Source organism: Podarcis erhardii, assembly GCF_964252035.2.
Source record: "Podarcis erhardii genome assembly, chromosome: 1".
NCBI lineage: Eukaryota > Metazoa > Chordata > Lepidosauria > Squamata > Lacertidae > Podarcis > Podarcis erhardii.
The window spans coordinates 11,049,735-11,069,852 of NC_138497.1; the positions used below are offsets into that span (position 1 = coordinate 11,049,735).

Consider the following 20,118-nt stretch of genomic DNA (forward strand, 5'->3'; position numbering starts at 1 on the left):
TAAGGAAATTCAGAATTCGGGTTAAGTACTTAATTCGTTCCGGAGGTCTGTACTTAACCTGAAACTGTTCTTAACCTGAAGCACCACTTTAGCTAATGGGGCCTCCTGCTGTAGCCGCGCCGCCGGAGCACAATTTCTGTTCTCATCCTGAAGCAAAGTTCTTAACCTGAAGCACTATTTCTGGGTTACCAGAGTCTGTAACCTGAAGCGTATGTAACCTGAAGCATATGTAACCCGAGGTCCCGCTGTATCTCTGCTGCTCTAGAGGGGTGGACTCAAACCAGCAGGTGGAAATATCAGGTGAGCAGATTTTGGCAAAACATTAGGATAAACTTTATTATGGTAAGAAGCGTTTTAGCTTAATCTAGGCACTCATATGCCAGAGATGGCAAGGTTGCATTCCCCCCTGTAGATCCTGCACGGAGCATTTTGTTCCGATTTCGAAGAATGTACCGTTGTGAAAAGCACAAGCAGTCCCTGAAAACACAAGGTTGTGTCCTGAGGCTCTGCCTGAGCCATCTTGCAAGGCTGACAGCAATGTGACTACTCAGATTCTCACTTGCTCCTGTCAACTTATTTGGGAGCCTCTGAGATTTAGAGTGGTGGTTCATCATCTGAACTACCAAACATTTCACCAGTGCTGATTTATTAAAGCAACCATGGGGCGAGGGGTGGGGAGGAGGTCAGAATAACATTTCCCCATTTTTAAAAGGCCATAGATTAATGACTGAAGGCCTGGGTAAAGAGGAAGGTTTTCGCCCACCACCTAACAACGTGTAATGATGGTACCAAGTGCTTGCTACCTGCAGGTATTCTAAACATTTGCATAGAATAATAATACAAATTATTCTGAACACCTTTTCAGTCCGCCAAAAGGTTTGACCTGGTACATGTAACTAATTTATATTTGCAGCCCTCAGCACAATTAAAGGAGTGTGTATGTGTGTGTATTTAAAAGAAGAAGAGGAATATTTCCAATCATCATTAGAAATAACTTGTCCTTAGGAAACACAGTTCTAAAAAGCAGGCGTTTGTAGAATGTAGTGTGAACTATAAATATATTTACTACTGTTATTCAGTGAGTCACGAAGAGTAGGACACGACTAAACAACAACAACAACAAAATTCAGTGAGTACCTTTCTGCTTTCACAAATCGAAAACAACCGAAGTACAGCTTGGATGTCTGAAGTTATAAAAATGATCCCACCACCAATATGTCCAAATTTAGTCTTCTAGCTGCTTTTGCTGAGCTGCTCTGTGTTTGAACGATCTTTATTTTGTTCCCGCTCCCACTGAACAATTTGCCAATTATTTCTCCAATCAGGTACAACGACTGATTCAGATGCATGGTCAAATAGGTACACAGATAAAAGATTAAACTAACCAAGCCGAAGGAGAAATGCACGAACAAACAAACAAACAGTAAATTGATGGTTGAGGGGAAATCCTGGAGAAAAGATCGATTAAGGCTTTTCATATCGGTAGCGATATGTTGCCCAGTTTTGAAACATAACAATAACACAAGGGAACAGAAAATGTCTTTCTTATTAGGAGACTGGTGAAAGCAGGGCTGGGCCAAAATATTTTGGCGCTTGAGGCAAACGTCAAAATGGCATCCCTCGCCACCAGGGAAGAAGGGGTGTGTTAAGTTGTGGGCGAACATAGCAGACGACACAGCGATTTCTCCAGAGCAGCTCTTTACTTGCAAGCTAGACAGAACTGACTAGCAAACAGCTCAGCCGGCCTGCTTTTATAGGCAGCCGGCTGTCAACATTGTAGCAACAACAACCCAGAGTTTCCCGCCTAAAATAACTGACGTGGACCTGAGTGAAAACTATCTACAGACCTGAGTGAAAACTATCTACAGTATCCCCCTGCTGGCCCAGGGTGAAACTTCCCTACATAACAGGGTGTGTGAAGATCTACGTCAGGAACAAGGAGGGAATAAAGATATACACCAGGAACCAGGGTGGGAGGAGATTAGCGGTGCCTCCTATTTGCCAAGAGACTGATGTAGAGGAAGCAATGGGGAGTGCAGCCGAGGAGACGCCATAGCTGTTGCAGTTGCAGCTGCAGCAGGCAATACATTCCTTGGAGGCATTGCCAGATTTACATTTAAGCTAAACAAGCTATAGCTTGGGGCCCCACTCTCTTGGGGGCCCCCCAAAAAATTAAAAGGGAAAAAAATGGATGTACATTATCAAAATATAAGATAAAAAAAACTAAAATAAAACCTACATACAGTGGTACCTCAGGTTACATACGCTTCAGGTTACACACTCCGCTAACCCAGAAATAGTGCTTCAGGTTAAGAACTTTGCTTCAGGATAAGAATAGAAATTGGGCTCCGGCGGCGCGGCGGCAGCAGGAGGCCCCATTAGCTAAAGTGGTGCTTCAGGTTAAGAACAGTTTCAGGTTAAGAACAGACCTCCGGAACGAATTAGTACTTAACCTGAGGTACCACTGTACAGCAACAGTATTTTGTGTTATGTGGGCTCCTATTTATTATGTGCAAATGGCTTTAGATACCTATTAGGTCCATAAATTACCATATAGCATATATTCAACACAAAAAAGCGACAATTTGTTGTTGACAAAGGACAGCTGAACATATAAAGGGCCCCATTACCTTCAATAGCTTAGGGCCTCATCAAACCTAAATCCAGCCCTGCTTGGAGGCTGCATCTTCTCCCCCTGTGGATCCTGCCGCCTGAGGCAGGTTCCTTCCCTTGCCACCTGAGTGGGCCAGCCCTGGATCAAAGACTTTAAAACTACAATGGTACTGCAGGTTAAGTACTTAATTCGTTCCGGAGGTCCGTTCTTAACCTGAAACTGTTCTTAACCTGAGGCACCACTTTAGCTAAATGGGGCTTCCCGCTGCTGCCGCCATGCAATTTCTGTTCTCATCCTGAGGTAAAGTTTTTAACCCGAGGTACTATTTCTGGGTTAGCAGGTACCACTGTATGCAGATTCTGCCCCCCACTCAATATGTGAAGGCTTCAAAAGTCTAAAGGAATCAAATAAAACACCCCTTTCAGACTTCCCACATGTACCTGGCTATCCACTGTAGGAAAGGGGTGCTGGACTAGATGGGCCATTAGCTTTGATCCAGCTGGGTTCTCCTTCTGTTATGCCCAAACTATCAATGATAAATGGTTATTTATTTGAAATGCTACAATGGGGCAATATTTAGCTTCCGAAATGGGAAATGATGCTGGGCCCTATGTAGGCCTGAGATCCAGCATCATTTCCCTTTACAGAAACTACACCAGTGTGGTGTAGTGGTTAAGAGCAATAGACTCGTAATCTGGGGAACCGGGTTCGCTTCCCCGCTCCTCCACCTGCAGCTGCTGGGTGACCTTGGGCTAGTCACACTTCTCTGAAGTCTCTCAGCCCCAATCACCTCACAAAGTGTTTGTTGTGGGGGAGGAAGGGAAAGGAGAATGTTAGCCGCTTTGAGACTCCTTAAAGGGAGTGAAAGGCGGGATATCAAATCCAAACTCTTCTTCTTCTTCATTATCTATCTATCTATCTATCTATCTATTTATTTTAAAGCTTTTATAGTGGCAATATTTCAGCAACAGCAACAGCTTTTACCACTGTACAGTGGTGCCCCGCAAGACGAATGCCTCGCAAGACGGAAAACCCGCTAGACGAAAGGGTTTTCCGTTTTGGAGGTGCTTTGCAAAACGAATTTCCTATGGGCTTGCTTCGCAAGACGAAAACGTCTTGCGAGTTCCTGCGGGGTTTCCCCCCCCCTTTTTCTAAGCCGCTAAGCTGCTTATCTGCTTATCCGATAAGCCGCTAAGCCGCTAAAAGCCGCTAATAGCGCTAATAGCGCTAATACGCTAAGCCGTCAATGGGCTTGCTTCGCAAGACGAAAAACCGCTAGACGAACAGACTCGCGGAACGGATTAATTTCGTCTTGTGAGGCACCACTTTACATCTTCAGATATAGCTGCTCAGAAAGCAGCTGAAGCAAGCCTTGAGAAAGTAAACAAACTGCAACAGCACTGAAGGGAGAAATGAGCTCTTTTTCTTCTTAACTCTCCTTTAATCATAGCAATCATAGGTGCTAGAGCCTTGTAACAACATCTATTCAAGGAAACCTCTGATTGTTGCATTGAAATCCATTCAACAAATACCTAGCGAAGCCAAGATAATTTCAGCACGCAAATTTGTGAAGCCTCAATTAGCGTTCATAAACCAAAGAGCAAACACAGAATATGCTGTGCAGTCTGCAGCTCAGAGACTGCAGGAGCACTGTCTGGAGAGAGAGAAAGAAAGAGCAAGAGAGATCACTCCTGGTCAGTCTAGCTCAGATCTATATAGCAGTCCCTCCAAGTGTCCCTATTTTCCAGGGACAGCCCTGAGAAAAGCCGTCCCAGTTTCTGATTTGATCCTGAAATGTCCCGCTTTTCCTTGGGATGTCCCTATTTTCATTGGATAAATGTTGGAGGGTATGGCGTTATCCGACCCCCGAGCCATCTGAAGGCAGTCCTGTATAGGGGAGCGTTTCTTTAATGTTTAATGTTTTAATAATAATAATAATAATCATCATCATCATCATCATCATCATCTGGCTGGGCTTCTCCAGCCACTCTGGGCAGCTTCCAACAAAAAATTAAAATACAGTAATGCACCAAACATGAAAAGCTTCCCTAAACAGTGCTGCCTTCAGATGTTTTCTAAAAGTCCGGTAGCTGTTCTTCTCTTTGACATCTGGTGGGAGGGTGTTCCACAGGGCGGGTGCCACTACCGAGAAGGCCCTCTGCCTGGTTCCCTGTAACTTGGCTTCTCGCAGCGAGGGAACCGCCAGAAGGCCCTCGGTGCTGGACCTCAGTGTCCGGGCAGAACAATGGGGGTGGAGACGCTCCTTCAGATATACTGGACTGAGGCCGGTCCATAAAAATATATTATATTTTTATGTATGTCGGAAGCTGCCCAGAGTGGCTGGGGCAACCCAGTAAGAGGTTTGTGGTTTAAATAGTAAAATTATCTTTATGGAATGGGCTATCCCTAGTTTCAACAGAGAAATGTTGCAGGGTATGACATAATACGCAGAATAAGGTCATATCATTCATGTGGGGAGATGCCATATTTTTTGATGTCTCCCATACAAAAAGCAAAAAACACCAGGATGTAATAACTTGCACATCCAAAATAGAGGCTTTGTTTATCTCTCTTCCTGTTCTGCTACTTTGATATACACAGGGAGTCTTTATAACTTTATAATATACAAACCCAGTGCTTTTTTTTCTTTAAAAAAAATGTTTAGGGGTACTGTCGTTTTGACTCAAGAAAATCACCATTTTATAGTTCAAATCCGGAAAAATAAATATAGTGCAGTGGTACCTCTACTTATGTGCACCTCTGGTTACATATCCTTCGGGATACACATGCAGCAAACCCGGAAGTATTTTTCCGGGTTTCACCGTGCGCATGCACAGAAGCACTCTACCGCACCGCACGCATGCGCAGAACAGGTTGCGAAAACCTCGGGATCTGACCGAAGCTCCGGAACAGATCCCATCTGCAACCAGAGGTACCACTGTAAATGGACAAAAGTACAAAGATTCACCAAATGTTTAGGGGTATGCGCACCCCTGTGTCCCCCCCCCCCCAGGAAAAAAGGACAGCACAAACCTATAGAAACATGCACACAGACACATACCACCTCCAGGCTACAGTGGTACAATCCTGCACCCAGACAGTGAGACTGCCTGCACCCCGAGATCATCATTGGAGGCCTTCCTCCATGCACCTGCTCCTAGAGAAGTCCAGAGGGTGGATTTTCAGAGAACGGGCCTTTTCAGAGGTAGCCCTATTAGGGCTGCCATATGTCCGGAATTTCCCAGACATAACTAGGATTTGGCCTTCACGGGGTCTCTGCAATGGGAGCATATTCACCCAGTGCTTTTCCAGCTGCACTGGCTCCCAGTGGAGTGCAGGGTCAGGTTTAAGGTGCTGGTTTTGACCGTTAAAGCCCTTCACAGCCTAGGATCCTCATACCTACAGGACCGCCTCTCCTGGTATGCCCCACGGAGGACCTTAAGGTCCATAAACAGCAACACCCTAGAGGTCCCGGACCCTAAGGAAGTCAGATTAGCCTCAACCAGAGCCAGGGTCTTTTCAACACTGGCCCCGGCCTGGTGGAACGCTCTGTCTCATGAGACCAGGGCCCTGCGGGATCTGATTTCTTTCTGCAGGGCCTGTAAGACAGAGTTGTTCCACCTGGCCTTTGGATTGGAGTCAATTTGTTTCCTTCCCCATCTTTCTTTTTCCTTTCTCCTCCTGCGATGAGGCTGCATTTTAATTGTTTTCATGTTTTCATGTTGTACTTTAATCTTGTTTTTAAGTTGTATTCATTTAACTCATTTTTACTATTGGTTGTTAGCCGCCCTGAACCTGGCCTTGGCTGGGGAGGGCAGGGTATAAATAAAATTTATTATTATTATTATTAACAGTGTCCGTGCAGAAATCGCTGAAATGTGCAGGAAAATCTGGACATATGGCAACCCATGTCGGAAGTGTAGGTTTTGGCAGATTTCAAAACATCACATGCCCCCCCCCTCAAAAAAAAAAACCCTCAATGAGTTTTGTCTCCAGATTTTCACTTTTTGAAATATGGCAACCCTACCCTGGCTTGTTGAACGCTCTCCTAAGGAAAGCCCACCTGGCACCAATATGGGTAGCTTTTCAGAGCCAGGCAAATGCATTTTAGCTCTCCCAGGCATTTGGGGACTGATTGACCTGCAGAAGACACTCATTTCCGGTCTGTGAAATTGTAGCCCTTTCAAGACTCTTAATCTCGGGGTCATGGGTTCAAATCCCATTTTGGGCAAAAGATTCCTGCATTGCAGAGGGTTGGCCTAGATGACTCTCATGGACACAGGTGCCAACTCCCTTGGGTCCTGGGTGCCCGAGCACCCACAAAATCCCCCACGAAGGGGCCAGGCACCCACAAATTTCGGTGTCAGGGCCATGCATGCTGCATGGCACCCATGGCCCCGGGCAGACACGGTTGTGGGGCCAAGTTGGCACTCCCGTTCATGGCCTCTACCAGCTCTACAATTCTATGATTCACATCTATTTGACTCCCTAAGCAAGGCTGGGCTGGATAAATCCCAAGGCGGAATTAAGATTGCCGGAAGAAATATCAACAGCCTCAGATATGCAGATGTCACAACTGTTAAGTGGCGGGTGAACATATCAGACGACACAGCAATTCTTCAAACAGCTCTTGTTTATTCACAGGCCAGAACAGAACTGAACTGAAGGTTTCAGCCAGCCTGCTTATATAGAGCTCCAGTACAACGTAACTGTAACAATTTTCTGTAACTATCCAATCACTGAACGTCACTTTCGATCCCTTATTTGCATATGTGGACCTGAACTATCTACAGTATCCCCCTGCTGGCCCAGGGTGAGAACTTCAGTACATAACAACCACCTTGATGGCAGAAAGTGAGGAGGAATTAAAGAGCCTTTTAATGAGGGTGAAAGAGGAGGGCACAAAATATGGTCTGAAGCTCAACATAAAAAAAAAAACTAAGATCATGGCCACTGGTTCCGTCAACTCCTGGCAAATAGAAGGGGAAGAAATGGAGGCAGTGAGAGATTTTACTTTCTTGGGCTCCATGATCACTGCAGATGGTGACAGCAGCCACGAAATTAAAAGACGCCTGCTTCTTGGGAGAAAAGCAATGACAAACCTAGACAGCATCTTAAAAAGCAGAGACATCACCTTGCCAACAAAGGTCCGTATAGTTAAAGCTATGGTTCTCCCAGTAGTGATGTATGGAAGTAAGAGCTGGACCATAAAGAAGGCTGATCGCCGAAGAATGGATGCTTTTGAATTAAGGTGCTGGAGGAGACTCTTGAGAGTCCCATGGACTGCAAGAAGATCAAAGCGATCCATTCTTAAGGAAATCAGCCCTGAGGGCTCACTGGAAGGACAGATCGTGAAGCTGAGGCTCCAATACTTTGGCCACCTCATGAGAAGAGAAGACTCCCTGGAAAAGCCCTGATGTTGGGAAAGATGGAGGGCACAAGGAGAAGGGGACGACAGAGAACAAGATGGTTGGATAGTGTTCTCGAAGCTACCAGAATGAGTTTGACTAAACTGCGGGAGGCAGTGGAAGACAGAAGTGCCTGGCGTGCTCTGGTCCATGGGGTCACAAAGTGTCGGACACGACTAAACAACTAAACAACAACAAAAGCAAGAAAGCCAGCTTCCTGGCAGGATCGCCAGCCTCATTCTTGAAGGCAAAGCAAAGCAATACATCTCAGCTCTCAAAGGAACTAAAGCAATCTCCTAGGTTTTGTTGTTGTTGCAAGGAGCAGAACTCGGCCTCCTTCATCTCCTTCAAGCCCTTGATACAAGAACAAAAATCTATCTGTATGTCCACCACAGACAGTGAATGCACCAACCCAAACCCCACATGCAATAATCCAAGAATCCAAACCGTGTCACAAAACAATACAACATCACTTCGCATGATACGCTCACTGTTATATTTTTACCAGCCAATTAATTCCTATTAGCCTTTCTGGGCTGTGCCCCCACCCCCCAGTTGCTTAATATACTGACATTGCTTAATTACAGTAGATGGTAAATTTTCAAGGCCTAGTCTGTTAAACTGATTAAAAAAAGAATATGCAGGTAAAAAATTCAAAACTTGGCCTGTGTTGCAGAGAAATTGGTTTTAGACATTGGCCCCCTGCTTCTGCAAACACTGATGGTCACTGCGACCTGCACAGTGTGCTTATTTGAACCACACCCAACAGTTTTCTGCGCAAGTATATCCTTATCGTATATTTGATGTCCAAATTTTGGGCTCCAATTCCTTCCAAAGAGACAAATCTATTAAATCCAGCCTGTGAGTCATATTTGCACAACTTTAAACCCGGGAGTTGTGTCAATATAAAGGAATCCATGCGTGACATTACCAGTTTTATTGTTGTTTTTTGGGGGGGACAGTGTTACCTGCTTAAGAACAAATTTAGCCATTCATTTCAGAAAAGCACATCTTTATGCAGGGGCTTATTTCAATCGGTTGTAATATTGGCCTTTCTCAGGAGCTGCAGTAATGTCCCATAGATGCTGGGTAGCTAGGAAATCTTCAAAGCTTTGGAGATTTCAAGGCCGGCAGTCTCAGCCTGAGACCTTGCCAGCAGGAAGATATCATACACGATAAGCCGCTTCTAAGCATGAGGAGACAAAATATTTCCTGCTACTGATATTTGCTCCCACAGTCTCCTTTAATCAGAAATGCTTTATAATTTCTTCTCCTTTCCCCTCTCCCCCCCCACTCATCTCTTATATTCCAAGGTGCAGGGGGGCCCACAATCCACAGTATTTTTATTAGAACCAACTGCAATGTCAGAGAACAGAGAGGAAGCTTCTGAAGCCCCCAGAACTCTTAATCAGGCTGGATTTTAAGCAAAGTTAAGGTGGTGCTGGCGGGGGGGGGGGGGCAAAGGAGTGCTCCACTATGGAAGATAAATTAAAATACTATTTCTGACTTCTTCTTTTTTTAAAGATGGGTCATAGGAGGAGATATCCGACTTAGACTGGCTGGAAGGCACATAGAATCATAGAATTGTTAGAGCTGGAAGGGACCCCGAGGGTCATCTAGTCCAACCCCCTGCAAGGCAGGAATCTTTTGCCCAATGTGGAACTCGAACTCCTGACCCTGAGATTAAGAGTCTCGTGCTCTGCTGACTAAGCTATCCCAGGACAATGCAGCAAGCTTGGTGAAGCTCAGATGATCTCAACCTGCTGAGTGCCTGGAGGGAAGACTAGCTGGAAATCCTATGAACCTTCATTATATTTAGATCGTTGTAAGCTGCCTTGGATGAGACGCGGGTGGGAGTGCAGTCCAAACCACAGAGCCTAGGGCTTGCCTTTCAGAAGGTCGGCAGTTCAAATCCCCGTGACAGGGTGAGCTCCCGTTGCTCGGTCCCAGCTCCTGCCAACCTAGCAGTTTGAAAGCACGCCAGTGCAAGTAGATAAATAGGTACTGCTCCGGGGGGGAAGGTAAACAGCGTTTCCGTGCACTGCTCTGGTTTGCCAGAAGCGGCTTAGTCATGCTGGCCACATGATCCGGAAGCTGCACGCCGGGTCCCTTGGCCAATAAAGCGAGATGAGCACCGCAACCCCAGTCGGTCACGTCTGTGGAGAAACGCCGGCTCCCTCGACCTATAGAGTGAGATGAGTGCACAACCCCAGAGTCGTCCGCAACTGGGCCTAATGATCCACCTTTACCTTTAAGCTGCCTTGAGCTGGCTTGTGCCTAGAAAGGCGGGGTGCAAATCTTTAGAATAAACATACAGTGGTGCCCTGCAAGACGAACGCCTCGCAAGACGGAAAACCCGCTAGATGAAAGGGTTTTCCATTTTGGAGGCGCTTCGCAAAACGAATTTCCCTATGGGCTTGCTTCGCAAGACGAAAATGTCTTGAGAGTTCCTGCAGGGTTTTTCCCCTTTCCCCCCCCCCCCTTTTCCTAAGCCCTAAGCCGCTTATCAGCTGATCCGCTGATAAGCCGCTTATCAGCTGATCCGCTAAAAGCCGCTAAACCGCTAATAGCGCCAATCCGCTAAGCTGTCAATGGGCTTGCTTCGCAAGATGTAAAAACCGCTATACGAAGAGCCTCACGGAACGGAACGGATTAATTTCGTCTTGCGAGGCACCACTGTACAAGCAGTACCTTAAACCCACCTGATGTAAATGAGGATAGGGTAGAATTGGATTCAGTTCATATATAAAGGTGAACCTACCTAATGCACATTTTCCAATGCAGTAAATGAACCGAAACATCTTCCAAACTTCTCATCTCCCTGAATTTTGCAATGCAGTTCTCTAGGCAGGTCATGTGCAAAAAAATGGAAATTGACTTAGATATAAATCCAGAAAAATATCCATGTTTCAGCGGTGAACTGGGAACAGTCTGAGCTACCTGAATGCTCCAGCAGTTCTCATGTAAAGTTAAAGGGACCCCTGACCATTAGGTCCAGTCATGGCCGACTCTGGGGTTGGGGCGCTCATCTCGCTTTATTGACCGAGGGAGCTGGCATACAGCTTCCGGGTCATGTGGCCAGCATGACTAAGCTGCTTCTGGCGAACCAGAGCAGCACATGGAAACACCGTTTACCTTCCCGCTGGAGCGGTACCTATTTATCTACTTGCACTTTGACGTGCTTTCGAACTGCTAGGTTGGCAGGAGCAGGGACCGAGCAACGGGAGCTCACCCCGTGGCGGGGATTTGAACCGCCGACCTTCTGATCGGCAAGTCCTGGGCTCTGTGGTTTAACCCACATGGCCACCTGCATCCCAAGTTCTCATGTATTCCTTGTTTAATACAGGGATTTGGAATTCGTGGCCCTCCAGATGTTGTTGGACTATAACTCCCATCCTCCTTGACCATTGGCCATACTGGTAGGGAGTTGATGGGAGTTGAAGTCCAGCAACATCTGAAGGACTATGTATTACATGGGGTTCAATTTAAAAAACACCAGGTGTACCTTTTCTTTTGAAGGCTAAGTGACTTCACATTCCCTAGCCAACAACAACTATGGCTTAAGGTTGGCTAGCAGTAGGGAGCAACAAGCCATGGCCTGTTTCAGCCATAACAGGAAACCATAGTTTTCTGGTTTGTTTATTCCACTTCCTCTGGGGAAGGAGCAATGAGAGAATGATCAGGCAGCACATACCAGCACACCTGTCATTCACAATATATCGCAATAAGCCAAAAAGTCTGGCTTCTACCATTATGTGCACATGGGGCCAAAGTGCCTGCTATTTTTATATTTGGTCTTTCTTCTTGCCACTAGGTGAAGTCTAGACTGCTACTATGTACAGGTGGGATTCAGTGGCATGCCAGCAGGGTCAGGTGGTACAAATGAAGTTGATTTTGAAGCTCTAGTGTTTCCTCGGAAAACCTGCCTATATATGAGCACAATTCAAAGTGCTGGTGTTGACCTTTAAAGCCCTAAACGGCTTCGGTCCAGTATACTTGAAGGAGCGTCTCCACCCCCATCGTTCAGCCCAGACGCTGTGGTCCAGCGCCGAGGGCCTTCTGGTGGTTCTCTCATAGCGAGAAGCCAACCTTACAAGGAACCAGGCAGAGGGCCTTCTCGGTAGTGGCACCCGTCCTGTGCAACGCCCTCCCATCAGATGTCAAAGAGATTCTACCTGACATTCAGAAGACATCTGAAGGCAGCCCTGTTCAGGGAAGTTTTTAATGTGTGACATTTTAGTGTGTGTTTTTGTCTTTGTTGGAAGCCGCCCAGAGTGGCTGGGGAAACCTAGCCAGATGGGCAGGGTACAAATAATAAATTATTGTTATTGTTGTTATTATTATTACAAGGAATCATGGAATCATAGAATCGTAGAATTGTAGAGTTGGAAGGGACCCTGAGGGTCATCTAGCCCAACCCCCTGCAATGCAGGAATCTCAGCTTAAAGTATCCATGACAGATGGCCATCCAACCTCTGCTTGAAAACCTCCAAGGAAGGAGAGTCCACCACCTCCCTTGGGAATCTGTTCCACTGCCAAACAGCTCTTACCAGCAGAAAAGTCTTCCGGATATGTAGCCAGAATCTCCTTTCTTGTGACTTAAATTGACTAGTTCGGATCCTACCTGCCAGAGCAGGAGAAAACGAACTTGCTCCATCTTCCATGTGACAGCCCTTAAGATATTTGAAGATGGCTACCATATCTCCTCTCAGTCTCCTCTTTTCCAGGCTAAACATACCCAATTCCCTCAACCATCCCTCATCAGGCTTGGTTTCCAGACCCTTGATCATCCCCCCCCCCAAAAAAAATATTATTGGTTTTCTCTTATAATACACAAACATAAACACAGGGAAAAAATTACATTTAACACAACATAAAAACTTAACAACAATAAAAACGCAAAAGATAAAAGAAGATTTTCTTATTATTATTATTCCCTGGTATATTTACATTGCTAGAAGACTTCCTCGACACCTTCCAGTCTGAATTTCATCATAACACATATTTAGCAGTTCCCAATTTCATATTTGTAACATCAATATCCTCTTTCATTACAAACTTCTTATCCTTACTTCCAATTATAGGCCCTTGATCATTTTGGTTGCCCTCCTTTGCCCACATTCCAGCTTGTCAACATCCTTCCTAAATTGTGGCACCCAGAACTAGACACAGTATTTCAGGTGTGTTCTGACCAAGGCAGAATAGAGCAGTTCTATTACCTCTCTTGATCAGACACTAGACTTCTGTTGATGCAGCCTGGAACAGTGTTAGCTTCTTTTGCTGCCGCATCACACAGTTGACTCATGTTAAGCTTATGGTTCACTAAAACCCCTAGATCTGGAAGGGAGAGAGTCAGGAGTGAACAGCAGAAAGCTTTGGGATTAGGCTCTCTGAGAACAGAGAGTCACTTTCAGGAACGCAGTAAGAATCAATACTTTGGAGAGCTCCTTGGGGCAGCTGTCCCCTGATATCACTCCCTCCAACAGTGAACTCTGTGCTGCCATGCAAACAGGAACAGAGCCACAACCGAGAAGCCTGTTTGTAACTGCTTGTAATATTGCATTTTTCATAGAGTCATAGAATCATAGAATCATAGAGTTGGAAGAGACCACAAGGGCCATCGAGTCCAACCCCCTGCCAAGCAGGAAACACCATCAGAGCACTCCTGACATATGGTTGTCAAGCCTCTGCTTAAAGACCTCCAAAGAAGGAGACTCCACCACACTCCTTGGCAGCAAATTCCACTGTCGAACAACAATAATTTTTAAAATTATTGTTTGGGGAAACCCTGGTCTAGAATGCTGTTTACATCCTGGGTGCTGAGCACTAAGTTCTTTTAATAAGAAAACAAAATTTATCGAAAATAGATGGCCAAGTGCTCAAAATCTTGACAGGGACCCAAATGGGGGAAAAACCTGTTAGAGGAAAAGAAGACTTGGCATTTCTGTGGTACCTCGGGTTAATAACTTAATTTGTTCTGGAGGTCCGTTCTTAACCTGAAACTGTTCTTAACCTTTAGCTAATGGGGCCTCCCGCTGCCAACTTGCAATATCTGTTCTCATCTTGAAGCAAAGTTCTTAACCTGAGGTACTATTTCTGGGTTAGCGGAGTCTGTAACCTGAAGTGTATGTAACCTGAAGCGTATGTAACCCGAGGTACCACTGTAAATGCAAATCCTGCCAGGTTCAGAAATCTCATGAGATCCCATTCACTCCGTGACTGTATGGCGCAGCGTCCTGTCAGAGGCCTGGTGCCTCCACCCCAAAGCTCAGGAAGCTTCTGCCATAGGCTCACATGTGTGATGTCACGCACACAACATCACTCCCCCCTCCAATTGCCCTTGCATGCTGGCACCTCTGGCCTTAACTATTCCCCTGCAAAAAAAATTCACTGCACGCCGCCGGCAAGGCAATACAGTAGCTCCCTGCTTGGCTTAAAGCAGCAAAGCAGAACCCTGGCAAGAGCCCTAGTAAGTTCAGACTTGCCCACGGCCATAGTGGGAGATTTGTGACTGAGCAGGGATATGGAGCTTCATTCAAACCCAACGCTGCCTCAAACACCCACCCCACTTCACTACAGCATTGACGGGACACAAATCTTTGAAGCACCATGCATAATTTTACCTTCATAGAATCTTAGAGCTGGAAGAGACCCCAGGGGTCATCTAGTCCAACCCCCTGCAATGCAGGAATCTCAACTATGGCAGCCACGACAGATGGCCATTCCACCTCTGCTTTAAAACCTCCAAGGAAGAAGAGTCCATCGCCTACCGTGGGACTCTCTTCCACTGCCGAACAGCTCTGACTGCCAGAAAGTTCTTCCTGATGTTTAGTCGGAATCTCTTTTCTTGAAACTTAAATCCACTAATTCGGGTCCTACCTGCCAGAGCAGGAGAAAACAAGCTTGCTTCATCTTCCGTGCGTCAGCCATTTAGATATTTAACAATGGCTACCATATCTCCTCTCAGACTCCTCTTTTCCAGGCTAAACATGCCCAATCCCCTCAACCATCTCTCATCAGGCTTGGTTTCCAGACCCTTGATCCTTTTGGTTGCCCTCCTATGCACACCTTCCAGCTTGTCAATATATCCTTCTTAAACTGCAGCACCCAGAACTAGATACAGTATTTCAGGTGTGTTTTGACCAAGGCAGAATAGAGCAGTACTATTACCTCTCTTGATCAGACACCTGTTGTTGTTGTTTAGTCGTTTAGTCGTGTCCGACTCTTCGTGACCCCATGGACCAGAGCACACCAGGCACTCCTATCTTCTACTGCCTCCCGCAGTTTGGTCAGACTCATGTTTGTGGCTTCGAGAACACTGTCCACCCATCTGGTCCTCTGTCGTCCCCTTCTCCTTGTGCCCTCCATCTTTCCCAACATCAGGGTCTTTTCCAGGGAGTCTTCTCTTCTCATGAGGTGGCCAAAGGATTGGAGCCTCAGTTTCACAATTTGTCCTTCCAGTGAGCACTCAGGGCTGATTTCCTTAAGAATGGATACGTTTGATCTTCTTGCAGTCCATGGGACTCTCAAGAGTCTCCTCCAGCACCATAATTCAAAAGCATGATCAGACACTAGACTTCTGTTAATGCAGCCTGGAACAGAGTTAGCTTGTTTTGCTGCTGCATCACACGGTTGACTCATGTTAAGCTTATGGTTCTCCAAGACCCCTAGATCCCTTTTTCACATGTACTGCTAGTAAGCCAGGTGTCCCCCATCCTATATTTGTGCATCTGGTTCTTCCTGCCTAAGTGCAGAACCTTACATTTGTCCCTATTGAAATTCATTTTGTTAGCTTGTGCCCAGTTCTCCAGTCTGTTAAGGTCATTTTGAATTCTGATTCTGTCTTCTGCAGCATTAGCTACCCCTCCCAGTTTGGTGTCATCTGCAAATTTGATGAGCATCCCCTCAATTCTTCTTTCAAGCTTTAAGCTCAAATTTGAAATTCAAATCAGTTCAAAATGTATAGCAGGGTTTGTTTTTGTTTGTTTGTTTGTTTGTGTTGCTGGTGGTGTGTGCGTTTGTGTGTTTAACTGATGGCCAAGACCTAATGAGAGGTAAGAGTCCTGGTATTCTACTTTGAAGAGGCTGGTGGATTTTAGCATGTGCCAGTCCATAGTCTACTGCATCTAGAGCCAAGTCTAGCATCTCTCTCCTTTTCTGAAAAAAGAGCGAAATATTGACACAAGGTCTTGAAAACTTCTTAATTACAATCCTTAACTGTGCATTTGTGTTCATGTGCCTACTCAGGAATAAGTCCATGCTTGTCACAGAGCTTAACTCCCACCCAAGTATTACTATTACTATTACTATTACTATTACTATTACTATTACTATTACTATTACTATTACTATTATTATTTCTACCCTGCCCATTTAGCTGGGTTTCCCTAGCCACTGGGTGGCTTTCAACAGAACATTAAAAACATGTGGTACATTTAAAAACATTAAAGATACATGTGGATAAAACAGCAGCCTCTGGAGGATAAAAGAATTATACTGTCTTGTTGGGATAAAAGAAGACCCTGCGGTGTCTGAAATCTGATCCTTCCAAAAGGCGCTGGGGATAATATATATATATATATATATATATATATATATAAACCCTTTAAGCCATTTCCCACCTGAGGTGATTTATTAAGATCATAGGAAGCAGCCTTGTACTGAGCGACACCATTGGTCCATCCAGCCCAGTACTGTCAACACGGACAGGCAGCAGCTCTCCAATGACTCAGGCAGCTGTAGGTGGAGATGGGATAGAACCAGGAGCCTTTTGCATCCAAGGCAGGTGCTTCCCACTTAGCTACGGCTCTTCCTCGTTATTTTGGCACTTGCCTTTCCTTCTTTTTATCTTGCTATTTGTATTGTCATGGCAAAAGGCCCCAGAAATTTTGATTTTCGGGGCAGCATGGAAATGTTTTGAATAAATAAGCAAATAATGCATAGATACATGCTGTGAAAGCCCACCTAGGTTTCTGCTCTCCCCGCGCTGCCAGCTTGTCTGGTTTTTGCTTTGTTCTCCTCGAATCGAGAAGGCTGCAAGCAGGAAGGGGTCCCAACAAGCTGGTTTGCCATTATGTGGATGCATATCATTGCTCAGGTTGTCTTGCAAACCAGAATAGGATCCCCGCATTTCTGCATATTCCAAGGAGACACAATTTCTCGGGCTCATCCAAACTTCTTCTTTTTTTTCTCCAGGGACTGGATCTCTGCCCAACTATTTGCCATTTTTATCATTGGCATTCCAAAAATGTGAACGCACACACATTGTGATTCAGCGGAGTATTAAAAATAAAAGAGACGGCTGCAAAATTATATAATAAACATAGGCTGCGCTGCATGGATCTGGAACCACGGACCCTTTTAACTGATGTGTTCAGTTAGCCCAAAACGCTACCTTGAGGTTTCCTACAATCTCTACATCTCTGTGTTGCATAGAAAAGCTCTGCGTCGCATAGAAATTGCATCTCGACCTTTTGCTACACTGGGCTTCTCCAAAGAAGTGGACTGAGTAATCGTCCGAGTAGCCTTTGTCAGGGAGGAACAAATGAGTACAGATGGTGTGCATTTTGTGAGGGAGGGGGGGCTTTACCTGGATCAATCCCTCTACCGCTTTAAACAAGCGGGAAATTGTGAGGTTCAAGGACACACCTCTGACTGCGCCACCTTTGTCTGCGCCAAACTATTGGTTGTGCTAACTTGGTATACTGCTGCAACCTTTGGTTGGATATGGCTTCCCAGGGACTTGGGTAGAGATGTGTGGGATTCAACCAGAGATCTGCAGCAGACAGCGCATGGGCTTTACCTCTGAGCTGTGAGCCACCACCCCCCCCCCTCGTGGAAAGGCTATTCCCAATTAATTAATTCTCCCCCCCCCCCCGTGGAAAGGCTATGAAAAACTTGGTAATGAAGCCAAGCCCTAAGAGGGCAGGATTCGAACCCTCACCTTTCAATGCCCCACTTCAGGTTGCAAAGACACAACCTTTCGAGGCATCGCTGGCAATTGCACAAAGCCCCTGGCGTGGCGTAAGAGGGAATCGTCACCTGTGGCACAGAGTGGGCTACAACTCCAAGAAATAGCCACAGAAGATGTGTATTGGGTGCATATAAGACTATGCCTTGGAGACAGGTTTCCAGTGCAAGGAAGACTCTCAGAGGAACCATGTGATGCAGTTAAAAGGAGGCCTGTTGTGAGCACGTACAGAGTAGCCACAACAAGTCCCCCCCCCCAATTCAACTTTCTTAACAGGGATGTGAGGGCTTCAAGGATGTGACCCTCAAGTCTGTGCCTCTCTGTTTTAGGAAGCATACACACTGGGCAAGATCCAGCCAGAGCTAAATGATTTGGTTTCAATGGAAGTGAGTTAAGCAACAGCTTAAGTTTCCTACTGACATCAATGGGACTTGGAGGCATTTTACGGTGAGCAAATTGTGCCCAGTGTGTGATTTTCCCTCCGATCTGGAAGGTATTTTTCTACCCAGCAGTTAAGAGACCGGTTTACAGTCTACTGCTACTTCCATACGGCGGAATTAGGAATTAATGAGGCATTAGTAGAATGGATGAGGAATTGATGAAATTAATTAATTGGGAATGCCATTGCATTAACCCCTTTCATAACATTCCTTTAAAAAAAGCATGGAGCATAGACGCAAAGGCTGAAAAAACTCTAATCCCAATGGTGATCCTATGCCTTCTGACTCAGAAGTAATCTCGATTGAACTCAATGAGGAGTACTCCAGAGTTATTTGTATATAGGATTACATATTTAATTTCCCCCACTGCTCAGACTGGGCTCAAGCCAAAAACCACTGCTCCACATCTTTACAATGGATTTGAGTTCTTTTTGCCCAAATAGGCTCCAGTGAAACAGGACGCTCCAAGCATATGAAAAAATAAATTATTTGGCTTCTCTCTCATTCATATCCAGTTTCCCCATCATTTTGGTTAAAGTATTCACATGAGTTTTTGAACACTTGTGCCATCCCCAGTTTTTCTTCTTCAGGTTTCATTTAAACACACACACACACACACACACACACACACACACACATGCCACAAGTGACTTAAGTAACAAACTTTTGCCATTTTTTCTAGACAACTTTAAGAGATAGAAAAATATGAAAATTCTGAAATAGTCCTGAGAAAGGCCATTTTGAGCTTTCTAAATCTAACTGTCCTCTTTCCAGAATCATTATCAATCAAGTCAACAATAGCATCATTTATTGCTCTCCCATACCCCTTTCCATGATCCATTACCTAGCAATCATTTATATTCTCTCTCTCTCTCTCTCTCTCTCTCTTTCATTCACTCATACAAAATCTCTCTCTATATGTATTAAAATTCACACAGCTCAATACAAGCACCTACCTGAGTGCTTTTGAATGGATCGTTCTTGACTCTGCAATTACTGGGAACGCATTAAACCCAAGCCAGCATTTCCGAGTTTCCTTTTTTTGCTTCCTTTTGCCTCACCAGAGCAACAGCTGTATCCAAGACCGGCTCTGACAGCACACCGCTGAGCCTCCGTGAGCTCAAATACCAGCCGCTACGGAGCGGTATCTTGTCAGCTAGTGAGCGCGCACACACGCACACATGCAGACGCCCGGTGTTTTCTCTCCTCGGCAAAAGCAACAGCTTCGTTGAAGTTCCCCCTCCTTCCCTGACATGACAAATTTCAGAAGCTTCTTAGTCACTGCCTGCTCTAGTGCCCAGCCTTGCCTGTGCTCGTTCCAAACTAGTCTATCCTTGTAGACACCGCGAGGATAATCTATTATCTGACAACACAGACCTAATTACCAAAGGAAACATTTGAATCACGCTTCCCAAGTGTCCTTAACCAGAGACAGGTTCCTGTGTATTTTATTTATTTATTTTTTAAGGGTGTGCTGCTGGTAAAAAAACTCACCCGTCTATTCCTCGAGAGAGGGGGAGTTGGGGAGGGATTTTTTTATTTATTTAGTAAGTTTGCAACTGTGCCCTGACAGAATGCAATAGAAGCCTTCCATTTGGTTAAATCTGGTAAAAGGAGAGCCAGTTGCGTCTTGATTCCGCACGCAGGCTGCATTAACCTTGGAGTAAGTCTCCTTAGGGACGCGGG

General features: G+C 45.4%; 2 protein-coding genes across 2 annotated transcripts in view; one reads left to right on the forward strand and one right to left on the reverse strand.

The window, feature by feature from the left end:
- LOC309344601 (uncharacterized protein) overlaps window positions 1-11,988 on the forward strand; it is a 55,208-nt gene extending 43,220 nt beyond the window's left edge. The window contains exon 3 of the mRNA XM_081867171.1: window positions 11,837-11,988. Coding sequence (XP_081723297.1) covers window positions 11,837-11,908 — 72 coding nt within the window. The 3' untranslated portion in view covers window positions 11,909-11,988. The remainder of the gene's footprint in view (window positions 1-11,836) is intronic.
- ESR2 (estrogen receptor 2) overlaps window positions 1-19,752 on the reverse strand; it is a 68,742-nt gene extending 48,990 nt beyond the window's left edge. The window contains exon 1 of the mRNA XM_081862080.1: window positions 19,389-19,752. The gene's annotated coding sequence lies outside the window, so the exon portion shown is untranslated. The remainder of the gene's footprint in view (window positions 1-19,388) is intronic.
- Between the last annotated feature and the right edge of the window lie 366 nt (window positions 19,753-20,118).